This window comes from Balearica regulorum, chromosome 3 (genome assembly GCF_011004875.1).
Source record: "Balearica regulorum gibbericeps isolate bBalReg1 chromosome 3, bBalReg1.pri, whole genome shotgun sequence".
NCBI classification, from domain to species: domain Eukaryota; kingdom Metazoa; phylum Chordata; class Aves; order Gruiformes; family Gruidae; genus Balearica; species Balearica regulorum.
Genome location: NC_046186.1, coordinates 20,034,143 through 20,046,449, shown reverse-complemented (window position 1 = coordinate 20,046,449; position 12,307 = coordinate 20,034,143). Strand labels below are relative to the sequence as shown.

The window sequence follows — 12,307 nt, the reverse complement described above, 5'->3', positions numbered from 1 at the left end:
GTAGTTCAGAAACTGATAAACATTAAAACTTTCTGATGCTTACCTGAAATAAATCTGATTCTGAGTGTCCTGATGTTTCAGGGTGACATCAGACATCCTGATGTCTTTGGGTACTGATTAAGGTTAAATTCCACTTACTTTCCTCATTGCTTTTAATTAATTGTATAGGTCAATTATGATGCATAGCATGTCAGCAGAATATAAAACTGTGTTGGCCTTATGTAAATCACAGAGCACTGGATTAAGTACAATGGCTGATTCAGATGAAAGTAGTGTATACTGCAGTGCAAGTTTTGGGGTGTGAAGTTAGTAGATGTAACTTTCCCTACTTGCACTGATTGCTGTACCATGCACTCCCATGTTGGGAGTGAACTCAATTATTTAACTGAGTCATGATCCAACCTGTGAGGCCATAACTTCGTGTATACAAATTTCACACAGGTATTTCAATAGCAGTACAATACTGTGAATATTCCTAGAGTAGCATGGATTCTGCTTATGGCAATCAAAATGAGGAGAGGGTGAAGTTAATGTTGGAATGCATAATCAAAGTAACAGCATATTAAAGATGTGTCCTTCAAGACATTTTAAGTTTCTTGAGCCATAACCATCTGACAATATATTATTTTAGTATTTTAATTCCAGCCTTTATACATCATACTTCATTTATACTTAATTATAATGGTATGTGAAGCAGAGTCACATACTATTCTTAGGCTTGGAACTCCACTGTCTCTACCTTTGCAGTGTTAGCACAGTGGTTTTGGCTTTTGCCAGGTAACACTTTCCCAGGCAATTCTTGGGCACATTTTGGGAGCTAACACAATGAGCAGTTTGCAAGTGATTATCCTGGCTTGAAGAGTGAGACAATTTAATATCATAGAGTGTACCATTCTTGGCCACCTGGTTCCCACTGCCAGGGAACAGTCCCAGGCATTTAGTTTACTAGTACAGGCATAGCCTCCTAAGTAGGAGAGAAGACTCATTAATTTAACTGGATTGGAGCCAGAGTGTTCAGTCATTTGTATAATCAAATGCTAAAGAGAGGTAATAATATCTTAATTTATATTTTAGTATTACTGATTGCTCATTAATATGTAATCAATCAATCCTTTACATTTCTGAGTCAACTTTTACATTAATTTATTGCTCGCTAAGGAGTGCTGCAGGCAGGATTCCATATAAAAGTCCTGACATTGACAGTTGTGGATTCACAAAGTGGGTATCTATCTGATTCAAAACTGTCTTTCAGTTCCGCCCAAACTCAATAGGATTTTGAGAAACTCCATGCTAAACTGAGTGGACAAAAAGATGGCAGATGGGCTTCAGAGTAAATAAATATGTTGCCTAGGGACATTAGGGATGCATAATTTAATCTATACTTACAGGATGTCAAAAACCAGAACTGTCACTTAAAACTCAAGAACTGCTCTGAAGTCAGTAGCAGCAGCCCCAAAGCCAACATAACACTGCCCATCATCAGAAATGATAGCAAGGACAAAACAGGAAGCTCTTTTTTGCAGCTAATTTTGTTCTGTATAAAAGCCTGACATGCACTGCCTCAAGTAATGAGTGTGATTCTGGCCTCTGTCTCTCAAGAAGGTTATGAGATGTTAGAGGGGGGCACCAGAAATGTGAAGAAGATGGAGGAGCTGCATAAAGAGAAACTGGACAGTATGAGACTTTTGCATCTGTAGAGAGTAGTCTGAGGAGGATATGATCGAGGTTACAGGAGCACCAGATCCCAACATACCTGAACTAGGAGGCACTCAATGAAACTGCTGAGGGACTGATTCTGCAATAGACTGCAGATAGTTGCTGGGGTTGCGTGATCTCCCTGTATCTCATCTTCTGCTGCCACTTTAGGAGTCAAAGTCTTGGGCTAGAGGGACCACTGCTCTGAACAAGCTTGGTATGTTATTGTGGCAAGATATGTGTTTCGTAAGGGCAGTTATTTGTGTTTATGTGTATCTGAATATAAACTCCCCCTTTCAGGAATGGACCATGCTATTTCCATTTCTTTTGTTTTGAATGTACTTTAAAATCCTTTAAACTTTTCTGCTGCCTTCCTAGATTGGATTTTTTCTTTCTGTCTTTAGTTTCCTTTGCAAATTTTCTAGCTTTTCTGATTTCTAGTGAGTATGGATTGATAATAGCTTCCTCTTTTTTTTCCCCATTTGTAATACAAAGCTTTTAAATCATCACTTTGTCATTAAGATACCTGTCTAATATGAGTGGGATGGATCACTGCTGAGAGGTGTTTATTTCTCCATTGCCTGCCAAGGGAACTTAGATAAATAGCTTAGACTAAACCCCTAACTTTCAGGTGGCTAATGCTGGGTGAAATTAATTTGCCCCAGCTACGTAAAATGCCACCTGGGATTATCCACTGTTTGTTCATCTAAGATGTAACTGTGTTGAAACCACTGTTCCCTAGCCAATCACCAACCTTAAGTGGTATGGATAATTCAGATTATTTAGCCTAAAGCAGTACCGTAGTCTATTGGTGTATTCAGAATTTTCTGTTTTCCAGTTGCCAATAGTTTTAAAAAGTTAAGTATCCTGAATGTAGATTACTACCATACCATAACATCATTATATCCTTAAAAATACTGTTCTCATTCAAGTCAGGGTAAATATTTGCATTGGGAATACTGACTACTGCAAGACTAAGGAGGTACACTGGGGGAAAGACATGGTAAGCTTGGTCTATATCTTACATTCTTTTTCTAAGTATCCTCTGCAGATTGCTGTCAAAGACGGCACTAGTCAAGAGACCTTTGGTCTGGTTTGGTACACTTCTACTTTCCTTATTAGGTAGGTGTCCCTGATGTCTGCTATGTCAAATCCTGAAGAATTTCTACCTGATTTGTATTCAAATTCTTAAGTTTGGGAAGTGAACTACTTCCCTTTGACACAATTCGATTCAATTTGTCTGTGACATGGTGAACTTGTGTTTCTACTGGATTTGTCTTTTTATAGAATCATAGAATGGTTTGTGCTGGAAGGGACCTTAAAGATCATCTAGTTCCAACCCCCCCTGCCATGGGCAGGGACACCCTCCACTAGACCAGATTGCCCAAAGCCTCATCCACCCTGGCCTTGATCACTTCCAGGGATGGGGCAGCCACAACCTCTTTGGACAACCTGTTCCAGTGCCTCACCACCCTCACAGTGAAGATTTCTTCCCTTATATCTAATCTAAATCGACCCTATTTTAGTTTAAAGCCATTACCCCTTGTCCTGTCACTACTTGCCCTTGTAAAAAATCCCTCTCCAGCTTTTCTGTAGGCCCCCTTTAGGTACTGGAAAGCTGAACACCTTTTTGACAACTTTTTTTTTTTTTTAGTAGTTTTACACTTTCTTGTCTGTTCCAATTAATCCTATCTGAGGAGATTGGCCATACTGTATGAAGGCCCCCATTTATAGTGTTGCATAGAGCCAAAGCCCTCATTTTTTCACTGGTTGTGCAGCCGACCATTCATCTTTGGTATTTTATTTCTTCTCTTGTTTGTGGGCCTGAAAAGGCCACCAAGAAGATAATTTAGAGTTTCCTTCTCTTCAGTTCCTTCCAAATTTCTTTAAGTCTTCTATAATTGGTTCCAGTGTATACTACCTTCATCTGAGAGGTGACAGATGATGTGCTTCATATTCTCCATTCAAACTTTCTGTTAGATTTCCTACTTTTAGTCTATGGAGACTTAATTTCTTTCATTGTCCTCATTTCTCTCCAGCTCTCACTTCCTGATTTCATTAAGACTCTTTAGACTGCATTTTTGGCAACCATAGGGCCACTAAAAAGGACTTTACAAAAGGTATTAAAACTTTTGAAACCCTCCAGGCAGATGGGTTTCTCTTGAAACCTTGTGATTTATTCTGCAGAAGCAGCAGAATAAGCAAGCCCCTGGAGTAGAAGCAGGGGTTAGTCACTGTAAGAGAAAACCAAATCCAAACAGTTCTTTTAATGAGCACAGGATACTTAATGTATGTCTTCATTGTTTGAGATAACACACTTCTGAGCAGATCACGTAGCTTTTACTGGCTATTACTGAGAATTCTGGGCAGTATTTGTGAGAAAGAAAGCTAGGTCATTTTATATATTATATTTTATTTATGCATTATATCTGTATGTTTATTTAATTTCAGGTGTAACAGCCTGAAAAGAGTTATTATACATCAGAAAGCATTCAAACATCTGACAATCTGTTACGGTAATCTCAATTCATAAATACCCAAAACAAGAAAGGTCACTTTCAAAGCAACTTGATAAACTCATTACAAGCTGATACTTCAGAGATTTTCAAGGAAATGTCCTCTCAATATTGCATCTTTAAGGCAAGTCTGGAATCTGTTCTGGAAGTGAAGCTATATTCCATAAAGTAGATCTTCAGCTGGCTGAGTGGATTACTTATATTCTTCCAGTAGGAATATATAGCATAAGAGAAAATTATTTTTTGTTTCTGGTGAAATTTCCTAATTGAGACCGTGTCCAGAAGTGACTGAATCTGATCCCTGTTAGAAACAAAAGAAAATTATTGATTGTAAGACTTGCCAGTAATTAATTAGACCAACAAAGCATCCACATTTGGCTTCTCTCAGTTCAGAGGAAATTATTTCTTCCTGACTCGTGCCATCAAGTGACAGTTACTTCAGACTTCATGGAGTAATACAGAGGAGATCTCTTAGCCCAGTGGTGATCAGTTTATGTTCTGAAACTTCTCATTGATTACACTTTTAAGTTAAAGGTAATGATGAAATCAGACATAAATTTATCCAGCTTTTAAAAGTATATAAAGGAAATATGTGACTGTCTGTCCAGTTGCAGTAACAATAGATCACAACGGATCTTCAGTTGATGTAGATCCACAACTGGGGCTGAGTTGTGATGACTTTCACAGGTTCAGTTACTGAATCCCTATGGTAGATTTTCCTCCCAGTTTGCCTCATTGATTCCTTGTTCTTGTGTAGCGGAACAGTGCGTATCAGACGTTGCTTTGAGCAAAGCAGCAATCTGGGCTGGGACAGTCATGGAAAAAACTGAATCAGTATTTCCTGATTCAGTCTTGGGTTTCTGCAGGATGGGGGGCTCAGAAAGCATTTGGCTTCTCAGCCCTGTAGTCCCTCCATACCTGCTCTCCGTTAATACTGTGTGGGACAGTGGGAAACCTGTCTCATATGATGTAGCTGTGCAACTCCATCTCCAGACTGTGTTCCTCCTTGAAATCGTGATACAAAGAGGCCTAAATCTGATGGCAGAGTACTGATTTCCTCAGTCGTTGCACCCAGGAAAGAGTATCACCAATGTACGCTGAAATGTGGTATTATTTCCTGAGGCTCTTCAGGCCATGGGAGCTACAGCATCGGGTAAACTCTGGCACATTCACTACATAGTGAGTGTAACAAAATGCCAGGTCTCATTTCATAGGTGTCAGAAAGCCTACCTAAAACAAATCAGGGAATCCTCTCTAAACCAATGCCAGAACCAACATATCATTCAGAAACAATAATCTCTATAAAGAGCTAATTGCAGCTGAGACAAGTTTAGACTACATAGAATGTATTGATTATAAATGGCCTGGCTTAAGCCAAAACCTTCAGTCACATGTAAACCTGCTGTACTTACTCTATTAGGTGACTAGTGCTTAGTAAAGTTTGTCAACTACTGATCCTCTGTACTTGTAGATGAGATTGTAGGTATGGGGTTGAATAAGGCTTTGCTATTACAAGTTAAAGTTCTTGTCTCAGATTCACACCATAAGCTAATTATTTTTCATAATGTTTGAGAAATGCCATCCAGAAAAGCTATATGACGTAACAGGCGTATTTCATCTGTTTTATTATTTGAGCTCTGGAGGAACTTGGATAAATGACATCAATACTTGGAGTGTGGCACACATTTTATTAGTAACAGTGCTTTACCTTGGTTTGTGAAGACAGTTATGGCAAAGAAACTGCCTGTTCCAGTGCAAATTCTGTTTCCCCTGAAGCCATTCTAATATTCACTTTAAATCACACAGAAAAGTACAACTAATAGAAAGGAGGTCAGTCAGACAAAGTAAGTAAATCAAGCTGTCTTACATTAGATTTCTGAGTATGCTTCATGGACAGATACAGATAGGGGACAGTGGCTGGTTCATGCAGATCTGCTGACAATTTCAATTGACCTTAAGAGGTGGATAGTTGCCTTTTATGTGTAAAAACACAGCTGAGGAAAGCAATTTTTTAGCAGCTTCTTTGCTGCAGCTGCACTTTGATGTGTTCTGTAGAGCTGTCTTTAAAATTAGTAACATTCAGCATTGCTGGTTTGAGTTCAGACTTTATATGAACATGTTGATGTGTCTGTGTATATATGTCTATGTAAGATTTCCATTAATTTTCATTTTTCATTAATGTAATCTTCAAAAGCAAGAGCAAAGAATGAAGATGTGACTGCTTCCACAGAGTTTATACTGTATAAATAAGCCTTTAAGCCCAAATTCAGCCTTCAGTTACAGTGGAGCTACTGTATTAGGTGAAACTGTCGGTTGTGCTTGGATCCTTTAGGTCTTCTCAACTCCGTGATAGTTTTAATCCACTGATCCATGTTTGAATGGAATTCCCCCTCATTTTCAACGTAATTCTGGCATGATCATCTGAGAGAAGTTTGCAAAAGCTTTTCCAGTGGCTCTCAGCCAAGATCTGTTTTCATTTACACCTGCATGCCTCATTAATGTCAATTGCTTTGCAAAGATTAAATTACCGTCTAGGTGGTTGTATGTAAGTTCTTCACAAGGAATGAGCTGGACCTCTGGAGATCAGTGAATATTGTGGATATAGCGTGGTTTTGCTCATTGTAAAAAACTGAAATTGCAAATATGCTGGAATCTGAATGAATCAGACTACATCGCTACCTTGTGTCTTTTGTCTTTCTGTTATATATAGGAGAAATGGGGGACAAAGGACAGAAAGGCAGCATGGGACGGCATGGAAAAATTGGTCCTATTGGTTCAAAAGGTATGCTTAGTTCAATTGTTTCTCCATTTGTGCTTCAGATGAAAAATCTGTGATCATTTATGTGTGAGAAAAGTTTAGTGATTGAAAAATGATTAACAAGTCTCAGAGTTTACCATAATAAGGAGTTTCTCACACTGTACTCAGCCAGATGACTGAGATGTCTCAGCCAGTTACCTTTCCCTCTGACAGCAGTATATTTAGCTTCAAGGCAGTGTAAGAATCCTGCTTTAAGGCTAAAAAAAGAACTTTGTGCACCATCACACAAGTGTAGACAGTAAAGAGAAGCAGATGGGAAGATGCATTGTATTTTGGCAGAGTTTTAAGAGTCAGAAGACTTGAATTCTAATCTTGCCTGCCCCATGGGCTTCCTATGTGACGCTGGTTAGGCCATTTGGACCAATCTTTACATAAGCATATAGATTATGAATCTAGATTTAGGCTCCAGCAGAGCATATCCAGCCCTTTTCCATCTGCAGCAACTGAACTTATTGATTCCGTGAAGTTCATGAATGTCAAAAAATGGATATTGGTACATATTCTTTGTGTTCAAGTTTCATAGCTTTGGCTGGCCTTTGTTGTGGAACAACTAGGACAGAAAAATCTTTATTTTTGCTTGGGCATATTTCTACTTTCCACATTTGAATGTTACTGGAGAAAATAATAAACAAGTGCTAAATGAACTGTTGACCAAAAAAAGCTGCCTTAAATTTATGTTGTTTTTCTTGTTTTTAGGTGAAAAAGGAGATAATGGTGACATAGGACCACCGGGTCCTAATGGTGACCCAGGTAATCCGTGACACACCTTTTGTTTATGAAGGATTTTACAAGATGCATGCATCATCACCAAAAATACATGTCTGTTTACATACTGGGGGAAATAATGAAAAATTAATATTTGTATAGCCACTGTAATATTTTCAAATTACTTAAAATTATTGAAGCTGCAGTTGTTGCTGGACTTGTAGCATATTTGTCAAAAAAAAGTCTCAGAGCTCCTCAGAGGTTTGATCACTCCAGGACACTAGCGGAAACTGAAGTACAACTGTCCGTATCATTCATCACCAGTGCAAAGGTACATCTCTGAATATCCCACTCTGGCTTCCAGCCAACACAAAGGAGCAGGTTGGAAGCTCCTACCCCTCCATGGATTATTGTTATAGGAGCAGGAGATTACCAGGAATACACATCTTCCAGAGAAAAAGGTGAAAGCCTGACATAAGAAGTGTAAGCCTTACAAAAGTGGCAGATTCAGATTTTGCCCAATTTGTCCCTCCCTGGCAGGGTGTATTAAAGGTGTACCAATTAGATTTCTCATGAGAACATAATTTGTGACTCTAATTCTTGAACCAGAGTACCATATACCTTGTCATCTAGCACAGTTTTGCAGTGTAAGTACCCTGTGCTTAGACTGACTTAGAGACCTAAGCTAAGTGGGTAGTCAAATGCAAATTTGAATAATTAGACACAGAACTGGAAACCGTAATTGATCCTCATTTGGACGTTTGAGCTCACAGATGTAACAATTATCCTTTCAGTATTCTCATTCAGATTATCTTTGTCAAACCAATGTCAGTTTCGGTTAATAGATGGTTTTCTATTGTCCTGTTTTATTGGAAAAGGTACAGTAAATTCTGTGCTTTCAAAGGTACAGAACTACATTTTGCAGGTAATTATGTGCATTACATGGTTGGAACATTAGCTTTTCGGATCTGCGGTGTTATGTTCCTCATGAGGAACAGGCGAACAATGTGCTATGCAGATTTTTGCTGTGGAAAAAGTGTTCTTTGGAGAAGACTGAAGAGAATAATTATACTCAAAATGGGAAATTTTGACAAATTTTTTAGTAATTTTATTTTTTTTTTTTTCTTCCCAGGGAATGTCTGTCCATGTTTAGGTTAGCACTAATCATGCAGGGCTGAAGCTTCATGGGAAGTGAACTGAGCTGTTCTGGATAGACCCAGACACCCATGAGAACCATGTGATGGTGCAGCATAGCAAAGGCTATAGGTTTCTGACCTTTATTTGCAGGACAGTCCTCTCCAGGGCTGCCAGGCTGGGCCTTTTAATAAAATTGCTTAGATAATTATTGTAATTAGATAGCTTCTTGATTTTGGTGTATCTGCATCATTTCACAGGAATCCCCTGTGAGTGCAGCCAGCTAAGGAAAGCTATTGGTGAAATGGATATCCAAGTGGCCCAGCTGACAACGGAACTAAAATTCATAAAAAATGGTAGGTGAAATTTATATAAATATTTTCCTTTTGCATTGCCGCGTTTTACCGATGGAATTGCTCGTAGAGAGCATCACCATCCCGCATCTGATTTGTGAAGCTATTTTGGGGTGTACAGTAAGTTGGTTTATAGAAATGCGAGTGCTCACTTTTCAGCACTGCCCTCCCCCGCAGCTGTTGCTGGTGTGCGTGAGACAGATAATAAGATCTATCTGCTGGTGAAGGAAGAGAAAAGATACAAGGAAGCCCAGCTTTACTGCCACGGAAGAGGAGGGACGCTGAGCATGCCCAAAGATGAGACTGCCAACAATCTGATCGCCTCGTACATCAACCAAGCCGGGCTCACCAGAGTTTTCATTGGGATTAATGACCTAGAGAAAGAGGGAAATTTTGTCTATTCTGACCGATCGCCCATGCAGACCTTCAACAAATGGCGCAGTGGGGAGCCCAACAACGCTTATGATGAGGAGGACTGTGTGGAGATGGTGGCATCTGGAGGGTGGAATGATGTTGCGTGTCATATTACCATGTATTTTGTGTGTGAATTTGACAAAGAAAATGTCTAAGCTTGTCTGCTCATTCTTTATTTTAAGAAAAGTTTTTAAGCTGATTGTACAAGTTACCCCATGTTTATAGAGTACAAGTGATATTTTGCAAGTATGTGGCATCGGAGTTGTACAGCTGTAAATACAATTTAGGTATTTCAAATATCAGTATTTACCCTTCAGAAGGGAAGAGCAGTGATAAGACATAGCTTGTTTTTTTCTGTAGGAAAATATATGTATTTAGATAAAAATGTGGTTTGGGGCTAAATTCTGCCCTCACAACCGTTAACAGATGCGATTGCATGACTGTAAGGAAAGGCAGAATTTGGCCTCTAGTTGTTCGAATGATTATTTCTGAAGAATTAGATTCCTGATATTCTTTTATCTTAGCAAAATTTGTAGTTATAAATGTTAATTGCTTGTAGTGCTACAGGGATATTTCAGCAACAAGGCAAATATTTTGTATACTCCAGTTAATACGTACAAATATTACTGTCAGTTTTTTGGATGTGACGGTGTTACAACTTCCTTTTTTGAAAAATAGCCAAAACAAACCAACAAATCAGGAGTCCAACCAATTTTGTAATGTTTCTTTATTAAACCTTTCACAGATGTGTGACAAGGACACACTTAAGTAAACTGAACTTTAGTGCTGAGGGAAGACAAAATTCTTATAATTTAGTACTGAAAAAGGGATCCCAGCCAGATGGGTGTTTTGGGCTTGGCTAGAGGTAAAAGTAAGATTTTGGTTTTCTGCATTCTTTAGTTAGAGAATGTTTCAGTGCATGAACTATTTCAGGTCCCAAATAATTTCTTAAAGTAAACGCATTTCACATTTGTGTAAGATAATCTTGGTGCATCTTGTTACAAAACAAACAAAATACCAGCCCTCCACAATTTAAGGCATGCTTCATAAATAGACAACAAATCTCATAAAAATGGCTTAGCTAGTAGTTCCTTTGGGTAGGAAAACAGCTTACATGTTTAATCAGATTGTAAGGGTGACCCCCTGAAAAGCAGCAAATGTTTCCAAAATTTTCCTGATTATGTATATAGCAGCAATAAGTAATTTTGCACAAATAATTTATATACCCAATTTATAATTGCATATGATATAAAATGTGATGTATATTTGAAAAAAACCAACAAGATAATTTTACAAAGGAAATGATTAATTACTTTGGATCTTCCTAGGAGCCAGTTGCATGACATCTTATCTTGCTGTTAGGCAGAGAAAGATGATTGCAAAATCTTTGTGTTTTGTCAGGAATACCCTGCACGGTGTTTAAAGATGATTTTTGAGGAGAAATGATACTTTTTATAATATAGTAATCAAAATATGTATCTGATCATTATGGGAGATTGGTCTACAGGATGTCCACAGTGGATGTGGCATGTGGTCCCAGAGGTTTCCCTACAGCAAGGCAAGACTCACTCATATCAACTCTACAGTGCTGTGGTAAAGAAACAATCAATGACCATACCATTATGTTCATATCCACAGAGTCTGACAATATTTGATGCGAAGCTATTATTATATACCTAAGGAAACAAACAGTTTTGCTTGCTATATTTACTCTGTGAATTTGAATCCGTTTTATATACGTATGTTTGCTATTAATTTTGAAGATTAGTAGCAAATTCCTATAGTATTTGATTATTGGCCCATCAGAACCATCACTCTAAGAAATGAACGGTGCTCTGATTGCTTTACTTTCTTTCTAATAAAGGTAGGTATGATTCCTATATGTTAGGCTTTCTTCCAACTGTATATTGAAATCTATTAAATAATGTGAATATGGTTCTACACTAATATTCAAAGACTCTTTACAGAATTTTCAGGGAGCTAACAACAACTCCAGTGGAGCAATTTGTTTGTTTAGAATAGCGCCTTTTGAATATCATGATTGTTTCCTGGCTGCTATAGAAATCCTCAGAAACCGTTTAAATCTCCAACATACCTTTGTCGCATCATTGTAGCTATATTAAAACAGTCCAAACTTGAGTTACAGATATCTGGAGCTCCCTCATTATGCATGTGCTGAAGTTTCTAACTGTTTATTTTTCACCCAGGTTTTGAAAGTCTCTGTTGTAATGTTCGATTTGCTCAGAAACATGAAAAGAGGCCTTCTGAAGAGGTGGGAAGCTTTTTCAGATGTCAAATGCTCCTATTTTACCTGGAAGTCACACCACATTTTATAAAGATTGCCTTGATGTGTAGAGCATTTAAGCAGTCTCAATTTCTATTAAAATTTAAGATAAAAAAATAAAAGCAATGGAAAAACATTTATTTCCCCCAGTTTTCATGTTTGTCAGGATATTATTTGCAGCTCTTGATATACGAGATAGAAAGGAAATTAGTTGTATTGTCAGAGCCCTGTACATTGGCTGCAACAGTCCTTATTTCACCATTGGGGCAAGGGGAACAAGGCTAGTGTGTAAGGTCTCTAGCTGTCCTGGAAAGAGCAAAGACTGCACATCTGATATTTGCCCCTGTGAGGAACTGGGCAAGAAATAATGGAGGGATTGGAAATGAAT

The 12,307-nt window shown here is 38.2% G+C and overlaps 1 protein-coding gene across 2 annotated transcripts in view; it reads left to right on the top strand.

Moving 5' to 3' along the window:
- COLEC11 (collectin subfamily member 11) overlaps positions 1–12,053 on the top strand; it is a 40,888-nt gene extending 28,835 nt beyond the window's left edge. The window contains exons 4-7 of one of the 2 annotated variants that reach the window (XM_075747224.1): positions 6,922–6,993; positions 7,726–7,779; positions 9,129–9,224; positions 9,381–12,053. In XM_075747224.1, coding sequence (XP_075603339.1) covers positions 6,922–6,993; positions 7,726–7,779; positions 9,129–9,224; positions 9,381–9,790 — 632 coding nt within the window. In that variant the 3' untranslated portion in view covers positions 9,791–12,053. The remainder of the gene's footprint in view (positions 1–6,921; positions 6,994–7,725; positions 7,780–9,128; positions 9,225–9,380) is intronic. The other variant, XM_075747225.1, reaches the window with a different exon arrangement.
- The last annotated feature ends 254 nt before the right edge of the window (positions 12,054–12,307 follow it).